This window comes from Anticarsia gemmatalis, chromosome 29 (assembly GCF_050436995.1).
Source record: "Anticarsia gemmatalis isolate Benzon Research Colony breed Stoneville strain chromosome 29, ilAntGemm2 primary, whole genome shotgun sequence".
Classification (NCBI taxonomy): Eukaryota; Metazoa; Arthropoda; class Insecta; order Lepidoptera; family Erebidae; genus Anticarsia; species Anticarsia gemmatalis.
Window position 1 is genome coordinate 4,382,867 of NC_134773.1, and position 15,471 is coordinate 4,398,337.

A 15,471-nucleotide genomic window follows, 5' to 3' on the forward strand; every position below is an offset into this window, starting at 1 on the left:
ATTAATTAATTAGCGTGTTTCATTATAGCGAGCGTGTTTTTTCATAAGCGTAGCTGGTAAAAAAGTATATAGGTAAAGAACTGTATTAAACTCTCAGACATGCAAGGTTTCATCACGATGTTTTCCTTCACCGTTATAACAAGAAACCCAGCTACGCTTATAATATTGTTATACTAAAATAACAACCATTTTCAATGTCCTATCTAAGATTACAGATAGTTTGCTAACTTAGTTAACGTTGTTTAAATTCTATTACCAAATAAGTCATTTTTAGCATCTTTTTAGGAGAGACAAATTTAATTTCGTTTTTCACCTCTGTAGCCAATTATATCAAAATGTCAAACTGCCAAAAAATGACTAATGTGGTGATAACGAATGAACTTAAACGATAGTATGTCCAAAATGATTGAGCTATCCATGTTTGGATTATATAAGTGGTAATAAAATGAATAATGCTTTAGTAAGTAAACAGTTGATAGATAGGGAATTGAAAATGGCTGTTAGAAAACTAATGGTGTAACTACATTAATCTATCGACTGTCAATCCAGTTTACAGTCGGTTGATCAGTGTAGTACTAGTGCCGACAAACAACTTGAACAATTTCGCTACATCATAATGAACGATTAACCCCCGATTTCTGAGGTACATTTAGCGGTAGTTTATCTATTCAATAGCGTTTTTTTACAAATAGATAAACTACCGCTAAATGTACTTCAGAAACCGGGGGTTAGTATTGTAAAGTATTGCAGGACGCGTCGAAGACTATTGCGCTTCGCTTGATTGTTAGAACAGTCAACCGAGAGTCCTCTGCACTGTGTCTACGTTCAGTTTGATAACACGTGTTCAAGTTGTTTGGCAACTATAATATTTTAATTAAAATGTGCATTCACCACGTACCATGCTCGGGCGTCGAATCCACTCCTTGTTAGCCAGTACCTCGCTGTTAATATCCTCTGTCGTTAGTAGGATGAGCGAAAACCTTTTATTTTATAGACTAAAGACCCTTATGTGTAAAGATTTTGTCTCACTGCTACATGTAAATAAATTTTCCTTTAGTATATATTATAGTCTATCAGAATGCTTTTGAGATATACAAATAACTTTAAACACTATAGTTGCTAATCTTTTTCCTATTTGTATGTAAAAATGTAGACTTATATGATATTTTTTTTCTAATAAGTGCATTTTTAGCGTGTATAAGATCGTTTCTGTACATTTATGTATATCTGGCGACAAAAGCCCGTATTAAACGAGAGCATACGTGCACATGTAAATAGGTATACGTGTACATAGGTATGAACTGAAAATACGACCTTATATACGCTAAAAATTGCAACTAACTAACGCATTGCTTTCTATCCCTCTTAATCATAAAAATATATGAAGTTATGAAAGGCTTATAAAGAGTTTTGTTTCTTTCACTCCTTAGCGAAATGAAAAAGAAAAAACATATAGCAGTTTTTTAACTACAATAGGTTTGTAGTGTGTTTATGAATAAGAGGGTAAGTATCTAAGATTTATTTAAAGCTGTTAAATAAATGTGTATTGGACTTACATAAACCTATTTTTAAGTGTGTATCCCTAGAAAGTATTTAACCCTTTGACCGCCACGGTCGGCTATACTCGACAAATCAGAACGTGCTCCCGAAACTATATTTTTATCGACATTTGCCGACGAAAGCGTCGTGAGCACGTTCTCATTTGGCCAGTATAGCCGACCGTGGTCAAAGGGTTAAGTGTATATGCCTAGAAATTATTTAAATAATCAACAATGTATATTTACGTCTATTTTATCAAAAAATAAAAGGTTTTCGCTCAACGTACATCGAAGCTCATGCAATCATGCGTGCGACAAGTCTCTGTCGTATCTGTTAGACTCGGTACATTATATACATAGTTACTTTACATAAACCCTAGTGGGTTTACAACCTGCCCCTTGAAGCAAGCTCGGTTCAAGCTGGTTTGTTGTACGCTTATGTAGCGCGCGGATCGTAAGCGAAAAGCGATTTTTTTATATCGTCCCAAAGTTCTATTTGTCATGCATTTTGTTATAATTATAACATTTCACTGAAGTCTTTCTTTAAAATATCAATTTATGTGGTATTTAAGAAGCCCTAATTAATAGGCTAGTATAAAATATGATACGGTTTAAAGAACCCGTTTTTTTCTTACTAAAAACGATTCACAAAACCGTGTTTTCAAGTAGATACCAGGCTATCTATACGCATTACCTACCCCCGGTTTCTGAGGTACATTTAACGGTGGATTATCTATTCAATAGCGTCAAAACTCATGCAAAAAAACGCTATTGAATAGATAAACTACCGCTAAATGTACTCAGAAACCGGGGGTTAGAGAAGGTTCATATCTGACGGAAGATGCGTCGGGCGTAACTTAGTTTGTCTGGGCTTCGCACCGACGCATCATCGGTTGAGTGTGAACGGTCGAGTGTTTTTCTATACATTTGTCTGTTCTGGCGTTGCGCGACCGATAATACGCGACGTATGTTCCGTCAGATATATATACCTTCCCTTAAGCTAAAGGGCAACGAAATTATAGTACAATCCATTTCACTGCCATTAGATAACTATGAGATACATTAACTGACACTTTATTCATAACATAGTCAACTTATAAACTCTAAATTATTGGGTAAAAAATAAATGAATAAAAACAAATTAATTAATTCAAACTGTCTAAGGTAGTTTATTTATTCGATAGCGTTTAAGCTGATATACCCCCGGTTTCTGAGTACATTTAGCGGTAGTTTATCTATTCAATAGCGTTTTTTTATATGAGTTTTGACACTATTGAATAAATAAACTACCGCTAAATGTACCTCAGAAACCGGGCATTACTAAAGTTTGAAGTAAAGTTTTGAGTTTCGCTCAAAATCCGCGCAATACATAAGCAAAAACACCAGCATATAAGCATACCAAGCAAATAAGGTTATAATGAAAACAATGACAAAAACATAACATCTTTATTTACATAATAATTTGCGTTATAATAAATGATTGTATTATTATTATTTAATTAATAATTAATTACATTATTACACAGTTATTACGGGAGTTTATCGTGACATTAGAGAAATGATTATTGGGAGATTTTAAATATCGGCCGTATAGATTATCTATACTAATATTATAATCTATACTAATATTATAAAGCTGAAGAGTTTGTTTGTTTGATTGTTTGTTTGTTTGCGTGTTTGTTTGAACGCGCTAATCTCAGGAACTACTGGTCCGATTTGAAAAATCTTTCAGTATTATATAGCCCATTTATCGAAGAAGACTATAGGCTACATATCATCACGCTACGATCAATAGGAGGAGAGTACCAGTAAAAAATGTTACGAAAACGGGGAAAATTATGACCCATTTTCTCTTATGTGACGCAAGCGAAGTTGCGCGGGTCAGCTAGTTATTAATATATCTTACATGCACTGAATTCATTTAGTTATATTACCATAGCAATTTGTTATTTTACGGCAAAACTGAGAAAAATATTTTGATCTTAACCCTAGAAAGATAACCTACGCCTCAGAGGCGCCCGCGTCCGTTTGACATTGCTGTCTCTTTCTAATGAGCGCGCGTATCTACCTGTCCTTTTTAGTTAGTTGTAGTTAAGTTAGTTCATTAAAAAAAATATATTAATATATCGTACGCCTCTAAAGCGCATGGTTATCTTTTGTGGCAGTCAAAATATGGTTATCTTTCTAGGGTTAATTTGGAGCTATTTGTAAATATCGACTACTTATTCTTTTCAGAAATTTACGATTACGATTATCGAAGCTACACTGTTTTATCAGCTAGTTTTATATCATTACCCGACTGCGCGACGCAAAGGAGGGTAGTGTGTTTTAATATTCAGAATAGTATGCAATTGTGGTTAATGTATAATAGAATACGGGAATTATCGCGAACACGCATTTTACCTTAAAATGCCTAACGTTTCGGCGCAGGTTGCACTCGCCGTGGTCGGCTGGCTGTTCGTCAGCCTGCGACGGTAAAATGCGTGTTCGCGTTAAATTCCCGTATTTCATTATACATTAAACATGCAACGCGAAAGTTTAAAAGTTATGATTGCAATTGTGATATTATAATAAAAGTTATAAGTCCCACAAGAAAGCTCCCCAATAATCATTTCAATATAGTTTTGTAAATTAAATTAATGAACTATCACTAGTTCTATAATATAAATAAACTATTGGAATGTATTAGAGACGATATAGTTCACAATTTACAACATATTACCGTTTCATCACTTTAATTACGCGCTAGTTAACTTCGTATGCCTGAATGTAGCAACAAGCGGCTTTACTTTGTATATGAATATAGCAACAAGTCGCTGTAAACGAAACATAAATACAGTAGAGGTAGGTATATAAGGAGTGTGTGTGACGGAGACGTAAAAACTTTTGTTCCCTCACACGCACTTCTTGCACACGGTATATTCCCAGTTGTCTCTTCTATACTGTCCCCGGGTGACAACTTGGAGGTCTAAGTTCTATATATAGGAGGACAACAAGTAGGAAAATTCCCATTTGTCACCCCGCGGTGACAGTAGTGCCCTGTCTCACTAGGATGCCATGGCGGCGTTGCTGGCTACAGATGGATTCACCTTAAATATTTTTCTTTCCGATATGAATATTTTTTAAAATATTAACATTTTATTATATGTGATGAAACAGTACTTTTAAATAAACAAAATAATTAAAAATTTAATAATAAAAAATATCTTTTTCAAAACTATATTTAAATTACTAAGAGTTATACTAAAAAACTTATCGTTTGTACAAGATTATTTATTCATTTTGAAAAATAGTTTACATTTATATTACTCTTTACTTTGATGTTATAATTTTAATTAAGTAAATAGTTTTTTGAGTTAAATAAAAGTTAGTCACTTTTTATTTATATTGAAAACTTCACTTATGAGTAATAAATAAATATTAAATGAAAGCTTTTTCACATACATACATAAAATCACGCCTTTTTCCCATTAGGGGTAGGCAGAGACCAGAAAATGCCATGATGTTTAATATGGTATTAATGGCATTTATTATAATATAAATTACAATTAAAGGGCTAGCAAGAAACTCATCGTCATTTTTAACCAACTTTAAAAAGGGAGAATGTTTTCAAATCGTCAAAACTTGTTTTAATTACCACGTCTCATTTTGCCAGATATCAGAAAAAAGTAACAGTCTTTTTAAAACAGTATATAAAAATGTTATTACTTTTATGGAATAAAGGTATCCCATTACTGTCCCACTGCAGGGCAAGGAAAGAGGTCAGGCCTAGAGTCCACCACGGTGACCAAAAGCCTGTTGGGAACTTGTATTTAATACCCATAAGCAAATCTCAATATTTAAACACTCGTAATTAGCGCTAATGACCAATTAACGAAAATCGGTCTAAAGTCACACCTATTTAAAAAATCTTTTTATTCGTTGTATTTTAATAATTATTATTTATTATAATTTCGATAATGACGCACCTTATATTATATACTACGGTTAACAAATAAAATATCAATTTTTAATTTTATATATTTAATTAAAAAATATTGTTTTTTACAAACTAAGACTTTGGGTTGAGGCACATTGAATCTACTAAACTAAATGCCAGTTTTATATCTCATAGATAAGTGCTGGATAACCTTCAATTAAAGCCTATCTTCCAACTATGTTGTAGTCAGCTTCCAGTCTCACCGGATGCAGCTGAATACCAGTATTGTACATGTAGCTCTATCGGACCTCCACAACACAGTTACTTCGGTTATAACACGATACTCCTCGGTAAGACTGGTGGTCAGACTTTCAAGCTTTTAACTACAGGTCTCGTCTGTCATAGATCTTTGAAAATGAGCCAAAATTTTATGTGCCTTCCGAAACACGGAGGTACTCGATATGTACAAGAATCTTTAGAAAAACCTCGGCAAGAGTAACTGAACCTCAGAGATCTTCGGGTCTTCGGGATTGAACAGCTTTGACACTAGATTGACCACTAACCATACGACAAAAAGTGACAAGTAAGAATACAACTGACAATTGTCCTTTTGATAAGTTAACCGACACTTATTTATAAGATATGTAACTGGCTGTAAATTATTTAAAGTTGGACCATATTTGTCAGCTCGGAATAGCATCTGTATCATCTATGCCTCTGCAAGCAAATGTACCTTGCATCAATCGATATAAAAAAAGGTGTGTTGGCGTTTCTCGCCTGCCTTATAAAAGCGGGAAGATCCCGCAAAGAGCTCGGTTCTCATTATAGACAATAGCATTTTCGAACAGGAGTAAATCAAATGATACTATTCCGTGCTGACAAATGTTGTTCAACCTTTAAACGCCATTTCGCTCAAACGCGAAAGTTTTCGATCACCGCCGTAAGCCGAAAACTTTTAACTGGAAGCCGTATTTGTCAATTCGAACACTACACCTGCCTATAGCGTTAAAATTTTCTCTAAGCCGTAAATTTCGCCGCAATCTATTACAAGCCAATTTTTCACCTAATAAAATATGTAAGCCCTATATTAAAATTTTCGTCGTAAGCCGTTTATTTAAGCAGCTTATTCAAAGCCGCGTTTGTCAAAGCTTATTGCTGTCTTCATTGCATAAGTTAATCGTTATTATTATCCTCATAATTCCCTAAATATCGACCAAGTTCTTGTATCAAATCGAACTCGCCTACGTCTCATGATTTCCATTGTAAGAAAAAAAAGTACTTCTTTTAACATTATGTGCACGTAGATAGTGCATACTATTTCTTTCATCACAAGACATATCATTGGCATCAGTATGATTTCACATTATTTCGTATGGGAATCGAACCCAAGAACATTGTAGTCGGATCCACATCAATGTAACGATATATCGTCATGTATACGAGCTAAATCCACAATCGTGATTTACAGATCACGGGATCACGGGATCGCGGGATCGCGGGATCGCGGGATCGCGGGATCGCGGGATCGCGGCATCGCGGGATCGCTGGATCGCGGGATCGCTGGATCGCGGGATCGCGGGATCGCGGGATCGCGGGATCGCGGGATCGCGGGATTGCGAATCACGGATCAGGGATCGTCTATTCAAGATAGATCAATATGGCGTGGATCCGGTCTGACTATACATGACTTCTAATCATCATTTCTTGTGTCAGTTTAATGTAAACTTAAGTCTTTATGAACCACGTATAATTTAGTATCTATTAATTAAGTTATTATCTATATTTATAGTTAATTATATATTACGAACTAGGGAAGCGAAGCATTTTGGCTGGGTTTCGTTTGGAAGTCGGTTAATACTTATAGAGGTTTAACACGTTCGCTGCCCCCGACGCGTATGTGCGTTTCGTAAAACGCATATACGCGTCGGGGGCAGCGAACGTGTTAAGTACCGATTGTCGGTTATTTTATGATTTTCAGATAATGGTCGACAGGTCAAAACCATAATAAAAACTACATTAAATAATATTAAAGATTATTTTTCTATAATTTAAATTTCTTCATTTTAATATAAACTTTGGTAAATCTGCAATAATTTTTTGATCGCAGAATCATATAATTTCGTATTCTTTTAATTGATGAATTAATCAATGAAAAATATATATTTATTTCGAGATATGCATGAATTATTCTACATTTTTATAATGCCGACAATCAGTAACTCCACCTCACTATCTAAAATGGCAAGTTTTGTGACAAACACTATATAATACTGTAATTTTAATCATTATTATAAAAAATGCCTACAAAATACTAAGAAATTAAATAAATTACTTTTATTATTTGTAACAAGAGTCTTCGAAATATGAGAGAATGGAAATGGTTTTAAAATTTTATTGCAAATACACGATTTTTTTTATAATATTAGTATGGAAGCGCGGATAACGTTTCGCTTTTAAAACTGTTTATTAATATTAATACAAGAGTTATTTTAGACCGAAATATTATTTTGAAAGATTTAATTATTTAAAATTTTATTGTTATTAAAAGGTTTATCAAGTTTATCCGTTTGTATTTTTATTCAAAAACCGTACCTGTTTATAAGTTTAATTTGCTTAAAATCGCGTTGTTTATAAATCCGTTTTGGTAAAAATACTATTTTTATAAAAATCCGATTCTTTATGGTATTAAATTATGTCGATTAAATATTTAAAAAAATGGTTTCTACAAAAAACAGAAGACAAATTTACAAGTCAGTTAGATTGGAAGAATTAATATTATCTTAAATATAAAAAAGAAATATTTTTACATTACAAAAAAACTCCCACTGCTGGGGAAAATCATCTATCAGGTCATTTAAATCTCAAGCATGCATTTCCCAATATTATTAAAGCTAGTTTAATAACATAATTATAATAAAAAAAAAACACATGATTTCTAAAAAGGTCACCTGACTTTGACCTTTGACCTATGACCTTAGCTTGACCTCGAAAGTGTTGATCTTTAAAGAATATAGAAAAGATACTCCTGAAGATAAACCTGGTTCTTAACGTCCTTTATTTTTATTTTTTTAAACACCTACTTCTTTCAATCTCTGCATCACCCTAAGGTAGACTGGTAGATAATGCATTTGGCATTAAGTCCGCCTATATACACATGTATATGAAGTTTAAAATAAATAAATAAATAAATAAAAGATAAGTTCTTTAAAGAAATATTATCTTTTTTGTAATGTAAAAACATTTTTAAATTATGACTATAATACAATATTTAGTTTAAAAGTACATACAAACATGCTTTGAAGAGCAACATGCAATTTCAATGATGTATATAAAATTATATTATAATAGAAATAAAAATTATTATTGTTGTCTATTAAGAAACGATTTTTTAACATCAAATAATTTGTAGGAATGACTTTGAAACTGATAAAATCTTTATTCATACTAATATTATAAATGCAAAAGTCTATCTGTCTGTCTGTTCTTGTGTCTCTCTGTTGTCTTTCCACAAGTAAAACTGGTTTTTATCAAATTTTTCATGGACATACTTAATATAAAGACACAGGTTCAAATAAAGGCATACTTTACATACATACATATATAAAAATAAAATCGCGCCTTCTTCCCATAGGGGCAGGCAGAGACCAAAGGCATACTTTCCTTTGAAAAAATAACCAAATAATTGTCTGAAATAGGGAATGAAAACTACGCAACTTTGCTAATTTGACATTAATTATTTGATTTTGCCTGTCAAAACTATTAAAATTACTACCTAACATTAATTATTTGATTTTGCCTGTCAAAACTATTAAAATTACTACCTAACATTAATTATTTGATTTTGCCTGTCAAAACTATTAAAATTACTACCTAACATTAATTATTTGATTTTAATTTACTCCTCAAACAGTGATGTGATAATAGTTAGTTCAATGATAGAAAAATCGTTTCCCAGTAGAACATCAAAAGGGTAATACAAAAGTGTTATTTAAATAATAAACCTTAAGCGTAAGTGGCCTAGAGTACATAGTTCAACGCCGTCACCAAGCCGACCGTCATTGTTTTAAAATATACAATATTTGTAAAGCGTTCGTGTATTATTTAAACGCTGCAATATTTACATTACAAGATGTATTTTATATGCGTATGAACATATACAAAAAGAAGAAAGTGGCGCGGTCGGTAGTGTATGCGACCGCCGTGCGAGGTCTTGGGTTCGAATCCTAGGACGGGCCAAAAAGTGTTTCCTGAGATTTTCTGTACAGAATTTCTTAAAAATTGACAGAAGTTAGGAAGTTGAGGTCTTAGACCTCCGTGCTTCGAAGAGAACGTAAAGCGGTTGGTCCTGCGCCCGACCTCCCACTGGTCGTGTCGGTTATCCGTTACACCGGGTTATGAGAGCAAAGGAATAGAGTGTACCTGTGTATTGTGCACACACTTGGACACTAAAAACACAGTTGGCCAGTTTCAATAAAACTAACCGCTGTAGCCGGATACCGGCTAGGACAATATAATTAATATATTATTATCATACGAAGAGTAAGACACGAAACTATACGCAACAAAAATACATCTAGTAAGTAAAAACATTCAATCATTATACTTTTAACACGAGTTCGTGTATTAAACAACCGAATCGGGCGGTCCATCGCCTCTATCATTCAAAATAGACTTCCTCAAATTCAACGTAGACAACTGACTGACAGGCACTTCCGTATTTGAATAACTATTGGATCCCCTAACAGGCCCCCATCTACTGAAATTAGTTTCCAAATCGTCCGTAGAATCTAGAGTAAAAGTACTATCACTGCGCTCGCTTTTGCCTGCGTCGTAATTCTCCAAAGACGGTAAATCTATCATCACAGCTTCCATAGCTCTGTCTTGCTTCAAACTCTGCTGTGAAATACTTCTTTTCATAGGCTGAGCGGCTTCTTGTTTAAACAACTGTTCAGACATACTCTGCCTATTCAATTTCTTTTCTCGTACTTTTTCCTCCGTAATTTTATCTTCGAAAGCCATAATAGGCTCCCTTCTCCATTCATCATTGGTATTGAATACAGAAAACCCTGATATTTTATCAGAAACTAGTTTCAAGTTTGAAGTAGATGCGTAACGCTGTGCTTTGGTCAATTTGCCGCGTTTTGTCGTACTTGTAGCGCTGGTTACGGCTGATTTTGATATACGATTAGGGCTGATGCTCCTACGTCTATCCATATTGGGCGTGTTGGCTGCTGATAAGAAGTTTAGTGAGGTCCTAGACCGTGATAAGGAGCCTATAAACGATGTTCTCTGTTGATAAGCGCTTAGGACGTGTTGCAGAACATTTTTCGGCCATGGCACGTTGAGATAAACGCCGCGGTCTGGGATAGCAATGTTGAATTTTTTCTCGTGATCGTCTAAGTGTTTCTCGAATGATTTTAGGATGTTCTGTTTAAAAGATTTTTTGGTTTTAGTAATGCGTTGCACTACTACGGCACAGTAAAATATTTTTGGTGGGTTTTGAAACGTTTTTTTTAAAGTTGTATAGTAATTGCGTGTACGTGTGTATACGTGCACGCATATAGTGTGTAGTGGGTTTTGATATATTTTAATTTTCATAACTCAATACTATCAGTAGTAGAAATTTTAACAGTGCAGTTAACTATTAATTAAATTAACCAAATTTAACCAACTTCAACAAAGGTTAATTAACTAAAAATGTGCAATACTGCTTACACTATCTCTAATCAGCAGTATTGTACTACGAAAATTGTCATGTCGAGAATCGAACCCACTACACACTATATAATTTTACTATTTATTGTATGTATACGTTTCAAAACCCATTAATAATGTACATATAAACGTATATACCATCACCAAACATTAGTTCAAGCTACATACATGCTTACAAATATGTGGATAACGGAATATGAAAAACATATTCGTATGATATTTTGATAGTAAGTTACTAGTTATCATGTAATATTTAGTTTGTCAGTCCTATTTCATACGTATACATGAGGTTTCCTGAAATTTTATAGTTGAAGTCGAAGACCCAAATAATACGCAAATGAAAGCCCGCAAGGAAATTAGGTCACAGTATTTTTAACTAAAAACATTATCTAGTAACAGTCTCTATTCCCTTAATCTTTAATCGATAGTTAGTTATTGAAAATTACATTGCGGGGCGTTTTTTATTAAGGTCGTTTTCAAATATATATACACAACTCTCAGGTGAAATGGTTCTCTGAAGATGTTTTCCTTTTCGTATACATTTCGTTATCCACATATAAGTGTATGAACACATGCGTACAGTCCACCCAGACACTTGCAAAGCTAATTACATCACATGCCTTATAATATGAGATTATTTGAGCAACCTTATGTATAAGAAAAAATAAAAAAAACATCCTACTAATATTATAAATGCGAAAGTTTGTGAGTATGTATGGATGTTTGTTACTCTTTCACGCAAATACTACTTAACCGATTACAATGAAATTTAGTATGTAGATAGCTGAAGACCCAGAATAACACACAGGATACTTTTTATCCCGGAATTTCTGAGTGATCGGGATTTACACGGAAACGGTTTCTACGCGGACGAAATCGCGGGCGGCCTCTAGTAATACATAACAATTTGACGCTTTTCTTATACATAAGGTCGCTCAAACATACATGCATACATCACGCATATACCAAAAATATAATATTTGACAAAGTGTGTATTTTATACACTTTTTAACAAGTACCTAATAAAAAATATACACAACACATATTTTCATTCACACTGTCTAAAGAAAAGTAATAACATATTTAAACGATGTAAAATTTAGAATAGTGTCTTGTTTCAATTAGCTATTGTCTTAAAACTCTTTCTTTATAATTGAGAACCATGTAATTTATTGGTAGATGACACAATAGTCTCAAATTTTCGCAAATACTAGTAATTTTAATTATTAATTTTTTAAAACGCAATTTTGTCTAAACTAAAAAAAGTCATAAATGCAAGTCAGTTGGTCTGTTACGCTTTCACAGCTATTAAAATAATAAATTAAATAATTAGTTAATATATAATTATTTTCAGATTTCAAGTTGAAGTCAAATTGAAAATCTGTTCGGCAACTCTTTTAACAAACAGTACCATGTGAATGGAGAGCCGACGGGCATTAGGTTTTAACATTACAACAATACCTGAATGTTTTAAAACAATAGCCAAATTCAACCAAGACACTCATAGCCGAATCCAGAAACAATTTTAATTCTTCAGCCACGCTAAAGGCCTTCGGGCTTGAACAACTTTGACACTAGGTTGACCACTAACCATACGATAAGGAGAACCCTTTGACCGCCACGGTCGGCAATACTCGACAAATCAGAACGTGCTCAAAACGCTATATTTTTGTCGACATTTGCCGACGAAAGCATCGTGAGCACTTTCTGATTTGTCGAGTATAACCGACTGTGGCGGTCAAAGGGTCAATCTTCTTCTTGTCGTATGGTTAGTGGTCAAACTAGTGTCAAAGTTTAGAATTAAAGTTATTTTCGCTCGCGGTGGCAACCGGGCTCAAGAATTGATTTGGGGTGCGTTTCTGCATTCGGTTTCATCTTTTCAACACACATTTTTGACCCCTACATTTTAAACCCCTGCTATTTTGATCCCTACATTTGAGACCCCTACATTTTTGTCCCCTATATTTCAGACCCCTACATGTACAGTGCAAGTACTCACCAGTTTCCTGTCACCGAGGGTGGCGCGCCACTCCTTCAGCTCCTGGGAGTACCTCTCCTCGACCGTCTTCATCTTGTTGCTCTCGTGGTTCATCAGAGCCTTGCGCTTCTCGTTCTGGTACTGCTCCAGCTCGCGGAGTAACGCCTGGGGGCAGACATATGTATTTTTAGATATATAGCTTACTATCTTTCAACTCAGATCGGATGAACATATTTGGATTAAATATAGCAAAGTCACTGATTAAATCTAGTGAAAAGAAATAAGATCCTACATTTAATTAAATTTAAGAGTAGATTACAAACTAATCATTATATTAGGTCGGGGAAAAGTATTTTCGCATTATAGTATGTATGAACTTGTAATAAAATCTTTTCTCTACACAAAAAAGCTCGTTTCTTGGGTACCTCACGAGGTTACTGAAAGAAACCTAATGAACCGTGTACTCATTTGTGATTCTTGAAGCCAAAGAGATTTTATTACAAGTTCATACATACTATAATGCGAAAAGAATTTTTCCCCGACCTATACTATATTATGTAAAACTCTTCCGTTACTGAGTGACTGACCGATGTACAACGCACAGCAAAAACTACTGAGTGTAGAAACTTGAAATTAAAATTTAATATGAAGATTCCTTAGAAAGTGTAGAGGAGCACTTAATAATATATAGTATGTGAATTTGACTCTTTGATCATGAAAATACGACTGAGTAGATGAAAGTTCGAAGAATTCTGTTCTGTATTTAAGTAATAGTGAATGTAGTTACCTCGCCGGCTGCTTTGAGCTCCTCCCTCGCTTTGGCGTGTTTGGTCGCGAGTCTCTGTTGCTCAGCTCTGTACCGACGCTTCTCGTTCTCTTGGAACTGCAAACAAACATACATTATTAAGTCACATGCAAATTTCCAGCAATTTGTATCTCACGCAAGAGTTCGAGGATTCGAATCCGAGGCAACACACCAATGACTTTTCCAAGCTATGTGTGTATTAGAAATAATAATTATCACTTGTTATAACGGTGAAGGAAAACATCATGATCTAACCTTGCATGCCTGAGAGTTCTTTAACACAGTTCTTGAAGTTATGCAAAGTCACCAACGTGGTGGACTCAAGGCCCCACGTTTGGGAAGAGACCCTTGCCCAGCAACGAGACATTAATCGGCTATTTATTTTTCTTTTTTTTATCCGTTTATAAACAAAATAGTTATGATATATAGGGAACTGGAAGAAAATGGAAGAGGCCGTTGCCCAGCAGTGGGACAGTACAGGCTAACAAAAAAAAATTATATATACCTTCTTAAGTCTTTCCCTCTCGTCCTCGTGGCTGGGCGCGCTGGTGGCGGATATGCGCAGCGACTCGCGGAACATCATCTCTCTCGCCTTCTGCTCAGCTCGGATGCGCTTGGGCAGCGAGCGCTTCTCTAAAGCCTGGCATTTAGCTAGCTCCTCCTCTTTGCGGGTGTTCTTTCTGTAATGAGCAAATAGAGAAAATGTTAAAGTCTATATTTGTAACTAATATCATAATTTTATTCAATTTCGCCAAACTACTAACTGGCTCACTGACTGACTGACTGACTCACTCACTCACTGACCAACTGACTACTCTCTGACTGACTGACTCAATGACTGACTGACTGATTCAATGACTGACTCAATAATTGACTGACTGATCACTGACTGACTGTCTACTCACTGACTGACTGACTGACTACGCTGACTAACTGACTCTACCTTCTTTTTGTCAGGGAAATGCATTACTGCATGTCTCGCTCCAGGGAGGAAAGCGGGGGTCTGTCGGGCTCTCCCGCCGGCAAGGCGTTCCGGCTTAAATTTGGGCATACCGACTAAAAACCTGACGGTGTTCCTTCAACAGTCACCATAAAGTGGCCAGGACGCGGTACCTCCAATTGGATACTCCGCGTCATTCCCAGCCTTTTTTTTACTTGGTTAATGCATGAAATTGCATCCCCAACGCCCGGGGGAGCGCTGGGGTATGTGGGGCTCTCCGAACCAGAAGGGCAAGGCCTACCCACTAAACCACCAAGGCGTTGAGCCTGCCTAACCTGGTGCGCTTACCTCTTAATCTGTTCCAGTTCCTTGTCATGTCTGACCAGCATCTGATGTCGTCTGAGCAGGAACTCGTCTTTGAGCTGTCGCTTCGCTAGCTGGTGACGCTCATGTATCTGCTTCTCTTCGAGCTCCCATAGTGCTGCCTCGCGGGTTCGCATTATCTGTGCAGAAAATGTAATATTTAGTTGAAAAGTTTTAGTATTTATTATTAAGTGTAGGGAACTTGTCTTTGAT

General features: G+C 35.1%; 1 protein-coding gene across 1 annotated transcript in view; it reads right to left on the minus strand.

The window, feature by feature from the left end:
• Positions 1–2,970: 2,970 nt before the first annotated feature.
• Positions 2,971–15,471, minus strand: part of Slik (Sterile20-like kinase) — a 56,962-nt gene continuing 44,461 nt past the window's right edge. Inside the window, exons 23-27 of the mRNA XM_076133250.1 lie at positions 15,244–15,398; positions 14,461–14,635; positions 13,938–14,033; positions 13,172–13,315; positions 2,971–10,884 (exon numbers count right to left, since the gene is read on the minus strand). Of these exons, the coding sequence (XP_075989365.1) occupies positions 10,081–10,884; positions 13,172–13,315; positions 13,938–14,033; positions 14,461–14,635; positions 15,244–15,398 (1,374 nt within the window). The 3' untranslated portion in view covers positions 2,971–10,080. The remainder of the gene's footprint in view (positions 10,885–13,171; positions 13,316–13,937; positions 14,034–14,460; positions 14,636–15,243; positions 15,399–15,471) is intronic.